We start from the raw sequence: 12,978 nt of genomic DNA, 5'->3' as shown, positions 1-12,978 counted from the left end.
TGTATTTCTTTGAGGCTGGTATGCTGTTTGGGATAATATTTGGAGAAAGTAATGATTTTGAAGAGAGATGTGTTTACAGTAATTCGCCCTTTATCAATAATTGTATCTGGTTCATGAACCAGATTGTTCTAAAAAAAAAAACAAAGAAAAGGAAATAACAGCAATTCTAGCTACATTTAAACCTGGTTTAGTGATACAGAATGTGGTTAGGATATACTTACCCCTTCAGGGTTGAACATGTGGACGATAGCCAGTACAGACTCCCTGTCCATGCCTTTCTCCCAGCCAGGAGGAGCGAAGCTCTGAGATCATCCAAAGGAGAACAAACCAGTCTGGGTTACTTCAATATCAAACAGAAAAGGCTGGAGTTTGAGAGCTACTGACTGATATCTGATTAACAACAAGTTTTCCCTGAAAATGTGGTGCCACCTGGGGTAAAATCCAGCCAAACTCATGATTGGTGACTCCCATCATCACAGGGATGTTCAGAACCTCTTTCCTCTGCAAAAGAACCTCAGCTCTGCCAGTAAGGAAGTCCCCATCAACAACGGCTCCGAGGAAAAGTTTCATCTGTGCAAAAGAGACAAGCAGGCAGAGAAGCACTGAAAGAAAAATGACTTTAAAAATCATCTAAATATGCAGTTTCATCCATCTTTCATTCCTAGAAGTCACAGTCAGAAAGTCATTTTATCACCAAATGAGGATATGAAACTTCTGCTTCCACAAAGTAGCTGTGTTTTCCTGGAAACCCTGCTGCATTTAATCTGGCGTTGTCTTCTGCCATCTTGTGGAAAATGCAAGTCTTACAAGTAGTGGGGGGCATTTAACATCCACTTTTATATATCTTAAACATGGCCCTTTCATTTCCGTTTAACTAATAGAGCCGCCACTCAAAGGAAGATGTTGGACTTCAGAAAATAAAAAGAATAAAAAAGCAGATAAAAACAGATGGGAGCATCTTTTATCACTTGTTTATTCGATTTAAACACAATTAAAGCTTGCTTCAGATAACTACTGATATATTTTAAGGAGGTATGAAGGCGGCAGATGAATCATTTTTGTCTTTCTCTGAAGAGATGATCATGTTTCTCCTTTCACCTTTCAAGGCTTTTATAGAAAAAAGAGATGATCATGTTTCTCCTTTCACCTTTCAAGGCTTTTATAGAAAAAACATTAGTTAGCCAGAGGAGGACAAATACAGGCTGCCCTCTTATCATAAAGAATACAACACTTTGCCTTTTTTGTTGGTGTTTATGCTCTATGCATGAGTCACTGGCTGGGTTGTTAGACTAAAGCTGTCCTAAATTCAATTCAGTATGACTTTATTAATCCCAAAGGGAGACTCTGTTTTGGTACAAGATCAAAGAACAAACTGGCTTTACATCTGGTTTATTCATATGTTTGTGCTTTGTAGAGCAGAAGGCCAAATTACTGATGAGATCAAGTTTCTTTAAGGTAACCACCAATCTAAACTCAGCTTTACTGGGGACCAGTGTGGCTTTAAAGGTTATTTTACCTGTTTGGTTGCAGAAACCAATTCATCTTGACTTTTCCCTCTGATGCATTGAACCAGTTCTTCTGTTCTGGAGATGCCACACCCAGTAATGTTGGCAACAATCTGGCCAAAGACAGTAGATGAGATTGTTAAATACAAGAAGATTAGAGTCAGACTGGGCTTTACATCATTGGCAACATAACGTACAGCAAACAGAACGAGGTCTGGATGAAAGGGTTTGGACATTTCCGGATGGTCCTTAAAATTAGGTTGGTTTTCCACCAAGTTTCAGTCCAGCACCTAGACCTTGTGGTTTTCAGAGGCATATCTCTTTATTTAGTCATGAAACTTGGACCTGATGTAGTCATGTCTGCTTAATACAGGACACACAAGGACGGAAGTTTGAGAGAATTTCCTTGATCATTTTTATTCTTTGCCAGGGTCTCCTCCATGTGAGATAAGCCTGTTGTGCCTCACAGTCATGAGATAAATATCACCATGAACTATACCAGAACATTGTAAGCAATATTCCTTTTAGGACATTCTAAGAGTAGGAGGACAATGGACCCCCTGAAGGTTCTTCATGTAAAAACCTTGCTTACAGTTTGACACACTCTCTGTGCCCCGCGGCTAACGCAGGATCACATGGGGTAGGCAGTGCTGAATGATCGAAATACCGGCGACAGATGTCATTTCTCAAACTTTCATCTAAAGTCAATACGGTGTGCTTGCTAAGCAGCCAACAGCAACAGAAACAAGCTTTTGCATGTTTCTTTATCTGAGTTTCGCAAGACAAACTGAAACCAGGGACCTAGCAGAGAGGGTGAGTGGAATTACCCTTAGCCTTCCACGATCTTCAAAGACAACCTCTCATCCATTCTACCAACAATCATTATAAACTCTAATACCAATCACCTCCATCTTTTGAAGGGTTCCTAACCTTTTATTTCCCTGTGATACTAAAATGACATTAAAAACCAGCTATCTAAACAGCTACTGGTTTCTGATTTGGCAAATCAGGTCTGGCAGAGAGACGCTGTGGCCATAGATGTTGTGGTAAAACACATATTAATTCATTCCTGATATTCTGGCTGGGTCATTACTAGGGACTGATGTTCATTTTACTTGTTTCTTAAAGATCTCACACTGCCCATAATGATAGATGGAAGACACAGCTTGGATTCCTGCTGCTCTCTCTTCTCTTTGCTTCTGATGCCCTTTTTGCCTTTAAGTCAGCTGGTATTTCTTAAAGTAGTTAAGGTATCATTTTAGCTTTAGAGATGTTAATGAGCTGCTCTCAGTTGGAAAAAAAATAAATTTGCTATTACTGCTATGGTTACGCATCATAATAAATATCCAAAAATGAACAGGTTTTGGCAAAATATTTCAGCTGCAAAGTATATAGCACCAGAGAAAAGATACTTTGATGCACAAATGGAGGAAATGAAGTTCTTTTAGAAAAGAATATTAGAATCAAGCTAGCAGAAATACTCTAACCTGCAGCTACCTTCAGCAATGCAACTCTAGATATTTGTTATTTTATATTTTTTTTAGATTTTTATCATATGTACGCTGTCAGGAATCCAGTTTACGTGGTCTGTTTTTGTGTTTCCTTTCCTCCTCCACCAGGTGGTACCCCATCCTCATTGGGTCTCCCTGCACACCTGCAGCTCATTGCCTCATTACCTGTGGAGTGTTCTTATGCTGCTGACTGCCACTACCTGGACACCAGAATGTTTGCCAATACTGGGCACTCTAGCCATGCTTAGTAGTGATGGGCAAGTGAAGCCTCATGAAGCTATGAAGCTTTCCAATGCAAAGTGTTGAAAAAAGTTAATTACTCGATGCTTCATTCATCACTCACTAGTGACATCTGCTGGTGAAACTGTAACAGCCTTGTTACTCAGTTGGATCATACTTCCAAATATTAGGAAATGCAATATTGTCACAAAGTTTTCATCAAACTCATGTTTAGTAAGAGGAGAATCCTATTTAATTGTCATGTTTTAATGATTAAAATGATTTGTAGCCAATCTAATCCTTGACCATCAGTGGTGGTGTTAGGTTTTCTTTTATGTCATGGACTTATTAGACAATGAAGATGTGTTACTTTAATGTACTGAGAACTGAGTGACTGTTGCTGCAGACTCTGTATACTTTGAGCTTGAAACTTGCTTCCTTAAAGACAGAATTTGTTTAAAATCATCTCTTCCTAGGAGTTCTAGTTCTGATTCTTAATATTAAGTTACACATAGAGTTTGCCTCTTCTAATGGCTTTTAGTCTGGTTTTGATGTGTGGTTCTGATGCATCTCCTGATTAAACAAAATAAAATATAGAAATTTCTGGATTTTAGGTTTAATTGTTTTTATTTAGGAATAGGACTTTTTTCACTGTTTCAGGTTGTGATTGTGATCTGTCATCTCATAATACTCCCACATATGAGAGGTTTTTCTCTTTTTTGACGGCTCCATTTCAACCACTGCTGATGAAAACTGTTCTGCTGATACCAAACCACCTACTACAACCCACGAAGCAACAGGATTCATCGCGCTTTTATTTTGAAAACCGACACGCAAAATGAAGCAGTCACGTGACCAATGCAATGCGAGGCCTCGTTTGTTGCCAGTCACGTGGTTTTCAACAAGACAACACAGGCCTCGAAGCGGGGCTTCATTGACACGCCCCCTTATTACTCTGTACAAGCCTCGAAGCCTGGCTTCAGATAGCCCATCACTAATGCTTAGTTTAGCAGAGTCTAACCTGAGTTGGTGTTTTGCCAGTTTTGGATTCTCTAGTCAAGCTGAGTTTTGCTGAGTCAAACTGAGTTTTTGTCAACCTGAGTCTTAACTTTGTTTTTGTTTTTGCCTCTCGGCAGGAAGTCATCCTGCAAACTGGATTTGTTCGGTCCTTCTCTCTCTGGAAGGTTCAACTGAGCTTCTAACTGAGCTGGGGTTCCAAACAGGAAGTTTGGACCCACCTTCCCCAAGAGATAGTTTGAGCTTTGCACCAAGCAAAGGCTTCATCGCAGCCCGTTCAAGTACCGCAGGAAATTAGAGTGGCAGTCAGCTTCTCCGTTCACTCCAAACAGGAAGTTTGGATCAACTTTCCCCCAGAGGTCGTTTGAGCTTCACACTGAGCAAAGGTTTCTTCTGCACTACAGCTCGTTCAAGTACTGCAGGAAATCTGAGTGGCAGTCAGCTTCTCCATTCAAGTAAGTAAGTAAGTAAGTAAACTTTATTTGTATAGCACTTTTCACAGACAAAGTCACAAAGTGCTTCACATGATAACATAAAAAACAACACAAGTAAAAACAGATAAAATGCAATAAAAGCTATAATAAATAAGGGAATAAAATAACAGGCTATGTGCTTTGGAAGGCTAGTGAAAACAGGTGTGTTTTTAGCTGCTTTTTAAAGATGTCCACAGAGTCCAGAGAGGGCAGGGACAGGGGGAGTTCATTCCAAAGATGGGGTGCCACCGGGGAACAACCGCAGTCTGAGTAAGCCAGTCCACCCATCACCAAACAAGACCATCTCTGGTACAATCCTCACAGTCTGGATTCCATAAAGGACACCTTTCCCTGGAGAAGTGGGTATGCAACCTTTCCTCCAATTCTAAACCTAAGATTCAAATTTCCCACTGAGCCTGAACTAACCGCAGTGTCTTCCCCTCACCTTTCAGTCCCTGTTGAGCAGTGCTCAGAGCAACACTGGATTCTTCACATCATTCCTAAAATAAACCTGTTTAAACTTTTCCCTGGTCTCTCTGTTTGGTCTTCTGCATCTTGGGGTCAGACCTTGATATAATCATGACACATGCGTGTTAATTGGATTGAGCTTATTTCAATTGTTTTTGATTAGTTTTAAAACTAATTGACCCTCATTTTAATTTGTTCAAGATAAACTTTGGTCCTTAGAAATACAATCATCAGATCATTTTATTGTTAAAAGGTTTTCAAGCATTGTAATTTGTTCATTTTCCCTCTAGTTGCTGTTGAGTTGAGTTGTGTTTCCCCAACTTAGTTAAAATGTTTTTACTGAAATGTGTTAAACCTAAAGTTGATATTTGGATAAAAACATTTCCATATGTTTGCAGCACACAAGGGTGCACCACTTAGAAATGTGTTTACAGGACGAAATATGACCGACCAAAAGTCGTTTGATTACATTCTAAATTACTTTCAAGCATACAAGTCCAGAACATGCAGATAGTAATCTAAAAGGAAGGAATCAAAGAGATATTCTGATAAGATAAACTATGCCAGTAGCAAATGCAAACAATAAATGACTCATTTCCATACTTGGGCCTGAGGAAGAGGTTGCTCAGAAGTATAGGACCCAACGGTTGCCACCCCACTTTGAAAAATGGCCTTGTGGAAGAGTCCTTTTGCCTGTGGAGACAGAGTCTTTGCAGAAAGACATTGTGCTGGTGAGGTTTTCAGTGGAAAAATTGTATAATATCAAACCTAAACAGTTTAAATAATATTTAGACATTTAAAAAATGCACAATCTCCTCTATTTTCCAAAATTGAAACCTTCTTTACCAGTATGGATGCACTGATGCCTCCTGCAGACTCCCCAGCGACTGTGACAGAGTGTGGATCTCCACCGAAGGCCTCAATGTTTTCTTGCACCCACCTGAGAGCAGCCAGCTGATCCAACAAACCCCAGTTTCCCCTGGCGTGTTCATCCCCAGTGCTGCAAAACAATGAAAGCTCTGGTTTTGGGCAATCATTTGGATAACATATGAGCTCTAGAACTTTCTTACCTCAGGAATCCCAGGATGCCGAGGCGGTATTGGATAATGACTGTCACAATGTTTTCATATGCAGCTAATGAAGAACCATCATATTGGGAGGCAGAGCCCATCGTCAGACCCCCCCCATGGAGCCACACCATAACCTGCATCACAACACAAGAGTCTAATGGCTTTAACTACCTTTTCCAACAGGTACACATGGCCTGAGCTCAGTAATGTGATCGTAGTATCAGCTTTAAAAGGCACATTAATCCAAGAGAACTTGCTAAAACTCAAGAGAAAACAGAAGATTCACTTTTCATTGCGTTTCTCTTCTTAAAGGGAATGGCCATTTTTTTCACATTGGGCCCATATGGGTGAGAAGAACATGATGTAATAACGTAAAATCAAGGGGCCAATGTAAAAAAAACGGTGTTCCCCTTTGAGATGCGTTCGCACTGAATGTGAATGACACAATGCTACCTGACGATGCTATCCCAATGTAAAGAGGAGTCTTTGGGTCAGTTTCACGAAACTCTGAGTTTTCTAAACCTGAAATCAGGGAAAATCTGAGTTTTCAGTTTCGAAAAGAGAGTTTATAAGATTCTACAACTCAGTTACCAGGATATGACATTTATTTGTTCTTGGTTTAGTTATTTTGAGTGACACGCTTATTTTATTTTTATCTATTTATTTTTCAAGGTACATGAAGAATGTCTGAAATTACTTTCAGAGTACAAATAAAATTATTAATTAATTTCGCATTAATTTTGTGGGGGATGGGGGCTGTGTGGGGGGTTAACCTGAGGGGTAGGATTCACTCGGTGATAATAACAACCTATTAAGCCTATTGGCACAATCTGAAGCCATTCTATGGGACTGATATCCGCTAATAACAACCATTTATTAGGACCATGATCTGGAGCGGCTGCAAACAGCCACATATTATTGGAAGACAGAATCAAACTGAGAACCAGCGACATGTTCTAAAACAGCCTTTTTTATTCTTCATCTTCACCTGCTGTCAGATGATTTGACCTAAATAGATGCATTGATCCACCGCCATTCAATAAATAAACATGTAATGTTATCCTACTCAGAACAGACAAGCCATTTTGATATGTACTAGTTTTACTGAACATGTATTCCTGACATCTGAAAAAACATTTTTTTCTTTGTCAAAATGAGCATTTCAAACAAAATGAATGTTTATTGAACTAACTCATAGCAGCTGTTGTGAAACCGATCTGGCCTAAAGCCTGCTGGATCAATCTAGAGTTGCGTATTTTAATCTGAGGTTCTTAAACCTGTGTAGTGAAACGGACCCCTGGAGTTAAAAAATCAGAACCTTTTTGTGTTGTCGTGTTAAGACGACCTGTTAGGGTCGAGTCGTGGCAACCAAGGAGGGGCTGGATGAAGCTGTGATTTAGGGTAAAGGACATGAAGCTTTTTGCAACCAAAACAGCAGAGATGGGAAGTAACGAAGTACAAGTACTTCATTACTGTACTCAAGTAGATTTTTCTGATATTTTTACTTTACTTTACTACTTATTTTTATGGCGACTTTTTACTTCTACTCCTTACATTTTTACACAAATATCTGTACTTTCTACTCCTTACATTTTAAAAAATTGGCTCGTTACTTTAGTTTTGAATCATTTCAATGGAGTTACCGTTATTATTTTTCACGTCATCAATACCAAATTCAATCTAATTGGATGGGAATCTACGTTGCATTTGACGCACCACTACAAGATGAATCGACAGATTCGGCGGTATTCATTCGCGGCAAATCATTGCAGCTTGGTGGCGGTGGCGTTAGCATAGTAGTATGGATGACGAGATGATTGAAAATGAACACAACGGAGATCTAGTCCTATTGGCAGACATCCATTTAAAATGTAGGCAACGGCATGAAAAAAGTGGTTTCTACTTTTACTGTTATACTTTAAGTAAATTTACAAGCCTGTACTTTGTTACTTTTACTTGAGTAAAGAAGTTTAATCAGTACTTCACTTTTACCAGAGTATTTTTTAACACAAGTATCTGTACTTTTACTCAAGTATGGAAAGTGAGTACTTTTGCCATCTCTGCAAAACAGAAGACAGAAAATAATAAAATCAAACAATTACAGGTGCTTGGCTCCAGTCACTCAGAGATTCACTTCCATACAGAAAGCCCACATTCATATCTTCAGGTAACACAGAGTACATGTCAGACTTAATAATATTACTTTAGCGATAGTTTCAAGGTGTTGCTTTATTGTATATCTCGTACCATGTCTTTTGGTTGTGCTGTTCTTCTTTCATCTCGTTACAGGTGATGAAGCAGATTGAAAATGTTTTGTCATTGTCTCCTTTCTATCTCTTCTTCTTTCATCTTCTCTCTTTTCTTTTTCCTTTTCTTCTTCTGTTTTTCTGCTCTATTTACATTGCAGAACTGTAAAACTCCCTGCATAATTATAATAAAGCAATTTATATGCATGGAACAAGTGGAGCAATAATGCAATTGCCATACTGCTCCACTTGTGAAAGTAAAATCTGTTGGGCTCTTTTTGGCATCAAGACAATTATTCTTATTGCCACATTGCAAGACAGGACACTGTAAAAAAAAAAGAAAAAAAGATGACCTGTTAGGGTTGAGTCGTGGCAACCAAGAAAGGACTGGATGATGCTGTGATTTAGGGTAAAGGACATGAAGCTTTTTGCAACCCAAACAGAAGACAGAAAATATCCTTTTTTTTTTGTAATAAAGTCGGGAATGCCTTTTAGAGTTTTGTGGGTAGATTTCAAAAAATCTGCTTTAATGTAGCCCTTAGAAAGTCTGTGAAATCATTCCCCGTTCATCCTTTTGGAGCTCCAGTGTGGGCCCCATCCTGGCCCGGCTCTGGTGCTCTTTCCTCCCAGGTTCTTGCTCTGTGCTGATGATAGTCCTGTCTGAGCTCTAGTGCCTCCCCAAATGCAGGATTACAATTTATATCCTGGCCAAACATAAGCACTGTTAAAGTCGATAGCTTCAGGACCCAGGGGTGGCGGCGCCGTTGTTCGGCTTTTCTCATTCACTACAGCACCGTGATCAGTAATATCCAGGTCCGCAATATTGAGTTGAATAGAAAACAGGCAAACATATAGAAGCTCCTCCTGTTTGGTTTTGCCCCCACTGGCCATGCAAAATGTTGGTGAAATGTCAAGCGAGCAGCAACAATTAGATGATTTGTAAAATTTGCTGTAATTGCATTTTGAACACATTAGAAAATCCTCCATATTCATCGTCTCTGCGTTCATCTGAGTATCTACCCTAAAATTAACAAAGTTATTCCTGCAGTTAACTTTATATATTTGTTAGCTGTTCATTCAAAGTATTCCTGATGCAGCATTTCTGTATTTAGCCATGTCTCTTTGCTGAATGGAATCCGTGAAAGAGGACCTTTTAACCAATAACTATATGAACTCTCTCTTTTATTCCCCATAGAAAGCACTTATTGCTCAGTTTGTTTTATGTTTAACTGCTTCTTTTTTTTTGGACATTTTAATATAGAACCTTCTGGCCTGTCAGGGTTTTTATATTTAGCCCCGTCTATTTGCTGAATGGAGCAGTGACCGACGTCTTCCTACCAATAACTCTGTATATTCTTCTTTTTCTTCCCCATAAAATATACTCATTAATTGAAAGTACTTGTTGCTTAATTCCTTTCTGTTTTTATATGTGAATGGTCACTGACATAGATATTGCTGATATTGACCTTGAATACTGAAATGTCGTTCTTTCAGAGAGAAAATACTTCTGGTTCAGTGCCTCTTGATTTTTTTGGTTTCTAATTATTACCCACTCAGCCCTCCCTCTTCTAAATAAAACAAGTGTTCATGGAAAGCCTTATTCAGCTTGATGTTTCTCCCCATTATCATGAGTTGTTTCTCTTCACAGTCGCCACATGCTTGTTCAGGGAAAGGAAATGTAGCCCAGTCATTGGCCCAGTGAAACAATTTGGAATTCATCGAATTCATTGGCCGTTTCTCAATATGCGTTCTTGAGCGTTCTCGTGTGCTCGTGTACTCGTGACACGTCATCAGCCTCAGCCCGAGTACCGTTCCAATTCTCGAGAACCCCAGATTGAGAACGCATCAAATCCCCGGATGTTGTTCTCGCCCCGCCCTCTTTATCGAGCATGCATCAGAGCAGACTTGTGCGTTCTTCAGACTGACCGCTTCCCCAGAATGCCCCGCGGCCGCAGCTTGATTCCAGACAGCTCTCACAGTGTTAAGTTAAACATTCCCTTTTCTGCTGCTGTTGTTCTTCAAAAGTACGTTTTGAAATCGTTTGAGGCAATAACATTATACATTGAAGCCTCCCTGTGTGGCCTGTTTACAGAGTTAGTGCGAAAAAAAAAAAAAAAGTCCAACGTTGAGCGGACCAGAGTGACCAGCAGACCTCCGAGGGTAACCGCAGCCAGGGCTAAATTTACCCCGTCTGTAGTGCACTTCTCTCGGTCTAGTTATGTGTGAACTACCGCTCGTTCTGATGGTGGTTTTTTGCGGTTCGGTAATTTTTTAAAATGTTTTTTAAGCTTTAGAAATTAAAAATATTGTTTTCAAAATGTTTTGTGTAGGGAATAAATAGTTTTGACTGTTAAAGAAATGCTAAACAACGTTGCCTGTAATGACGTCACGAGTACGCTTCTGCTCCAATACACATACGTGCTTGCGTGCTCGCGTTCTCGTCAAGTCCGATCTTCCTGCGTTCTCGCCAAGAACGGACTTGAGGAGAACGCGAGTACGTACTCGCGTTCTCCTCAAGGCCCATTATTTTACCATTTTTGCAGACTTTTTCATTTTATGTCTGTTACTACAGAACTGAAGCCATTGAAAATCCCTCTTACAGCTATAGCGCTGGTATTTTACTTTGAAACTAGAGACCTCATTTCTACTTTCTACTGTACCTGCTGCAATCTGATAAACTCACAGGCAGCTTTTGTTCTGGCGTGTCACCTGGTGTGTAGACATTTAGATAAAGACAGTCCTCTGAGAGCTCTGGGGGAGTGAAATCCAGAGACATGATTCTGGAAACTTGTACAACTAACTCTGGATCCTGAATGCACCTGGGAATAAATGGAGACAAAGAAGCAGATATGAACAAGTGCAGCATTCGGAGTTCCCTCAAAATTCACTCTACTGTATTTATGTTCATTAAAACACAGGAGTATTACATGGGGGGCTGGTGTGTGCAGTCTCTCTCCCCCTCCCAGGACTCAGGACTTTGTGGAGCAGCCAGGCGGAGGGGCCCTACGGGGGGCAGAGCGAAGGGGATCCCCAGGTATTGCCTCACCCTCCTCTCTGTGCCTTTTACTGTGACATATTCACCTCGGATTTTGCCATTTTTCAGCGAAAGCACCGGCGTGCTGCTCCCTAATGAGAAAAGGGACAGCTTATTAAAGGGTTTTCTTTCTTTTTTTCCCTTTCTTTGTGATGAAATCTCAGACAGTCTTTACAGGATGTAAGATTTTGTGTTTTACCGTTGTAAGCAAAAAACATAATGCAACGTTAAAAAAGAAAGAAAGGAAAAATGATGAGTTCTGCACAAACAACCAACTAAGAGCCATGGCTGAACCCAGGACCAAATATTCATCCATCCATTCAAATGTTAATCTTTCAAGCTACCTTTCCTGGAGGCAAGAAAATATGTAATTAGTTAAATAATTATTCAGGATAAAATGATTAATGTTTACTCAGTGCTTGCTTTGCACGAAGCATTGACATTTTGACATCTAAGAACAGAAATCTTGCCACTTATTAATTAATTAATTAACTATGTCACAGTTTTGGCTTTCCATACCTGCTCTAGTCACAATTGATCCCATTTATAGATTTCTGTAACATCTTTGGATTTGAGCACAAAATGCATCTATAGCGTTTATCAAGCTGCTATACATGAGTCTCACTGCACTGCAGATTGAGACAAGGAAAGACAGAACCTAAATAATCTCTTCCATCCATCAGGCAGCAGAAGAACGCTACAGCGGCCCTCATCTGAGGAACGCGCCTCAAGCTGCAGGAACAGCATAACTTTGGATCCTTCTCATCTGCTGAAAGTCCACTCTCTGTGCATGCGATCACAGCTTGTTAAAAAGAACTCAACTCAAAAAAAAGTTTTCCGACTGCTCAGATTTAAACTCTGACCTTACATATCAATGCGCTTTACACCATGTTTTTTTCTACCACTGTTTACATTTCATCACAGCTGCAGCTTATGAAGTGGAAATGTTATTTTCACCACTAAGCTGCTGCTCGTTTACTGTCAGAAAGCTGCAGAAAACTTAATTTCGTACACCTTCTGCGCATACAAAATGACAATAAAAGTTTTGTAAGTCTTAGTCATTATTTGGGGAGTAAAATCGTATACAATGGACATGGAAAGGGAGGTTAAAAAGAGAGAAAGGGGTAATAACTACGGGGAGAGAGAGAATAGAGAGAGGAAAGAGTGAATGAAAAGAGAGAAAAAAAGAACAAAGCAGCAAAAATAGATACAGAAGATGAGAAAACGAGAAAACAGAGAGCATAACAGCAAAAAGAAGACAGCAGACGACCAAGGTAAAAATAAAATAAAACTTCCAGAGCAGCGGGTAACCTTTAGGTATCCATATGTGCTGAAGGAAAACCTATGGTGATTCCACAATATTAATCAGGTTTGTATACCTGAACACATGGAACCAAATGCATTAGCATGCTCATGTATAAAGGATTCAAAAAGC

The 12,978-nt window shown here is 39.7% G+C and overlaps 1 protein-coding gene across 2 annotated transcripts in view; it reads right to left on the bottom strand.

Moving 5' to 3' along the window:
• Positions 1 to 12,978, bottom strand: part of LOC119777798 (carboxylesterase 5A-like) — a 31,801-nt gene that overhangs the window by 9,198 nt on the left and 9,625 nt on the right. For both annotated transcript variants that reach the window (XM_038276787.1, XM_038276789.1), the window contains exons 2-9: positions 11,437 to 11,635; positions 11,193 to 11,328; positions 6,264 to 6,397; positions 6,040 to 6,193; positions 5,797 to 5,901; positions 1,517 to 1,618; positions 430 to 570; positions 222 to 302 (exon numbers count right to left, since the gene is read on the bottom strand). In XM_038276787.1, coding sequence (XP_038132715.1) covers positions 222 to 302; positions 430 to 570; positions 1,517 to 1,618; positions 5,797 to 5,901; positions 6,040 to 6,193; positions 6,264 to 6,397; positions 11,193 to 11,328; positions 11,437 to 11,635 — 1,052 coding nt within the window. The remainder of the gene's footprint in view (positions 1 to 221; positions 303 to 429; positions 571 to 1,516; positions 1,619 to 5,796; positions 5,902 to 6,039; positions 6,194 to 6,263; positions 6,398 to 11,192; positions 11,329 to 11,436; positions 11,636 to 12,978) is intronic.

This window comes from Cyprinodon tularosa, unplaced genomic scaffold (genome assembly GCF_016077235.1).
Source record: "Cyprinodon tularosa strain WSP-4 unplaced genomic scaffold, ASM1607723v1 ctg1272, whole genome shotgun sequence".
NCBI lineage: Eukaryota > Metazoa > Chordata > Actinopteri > Cyprinodontiformes > Cyprinodontidae > Cyprinodon > Cyprinodon tularosa.
Note: the sequence above shows the minus strand (reverse complement) of the source record. Positions and strands in the feature narration are given on the sequence as shown.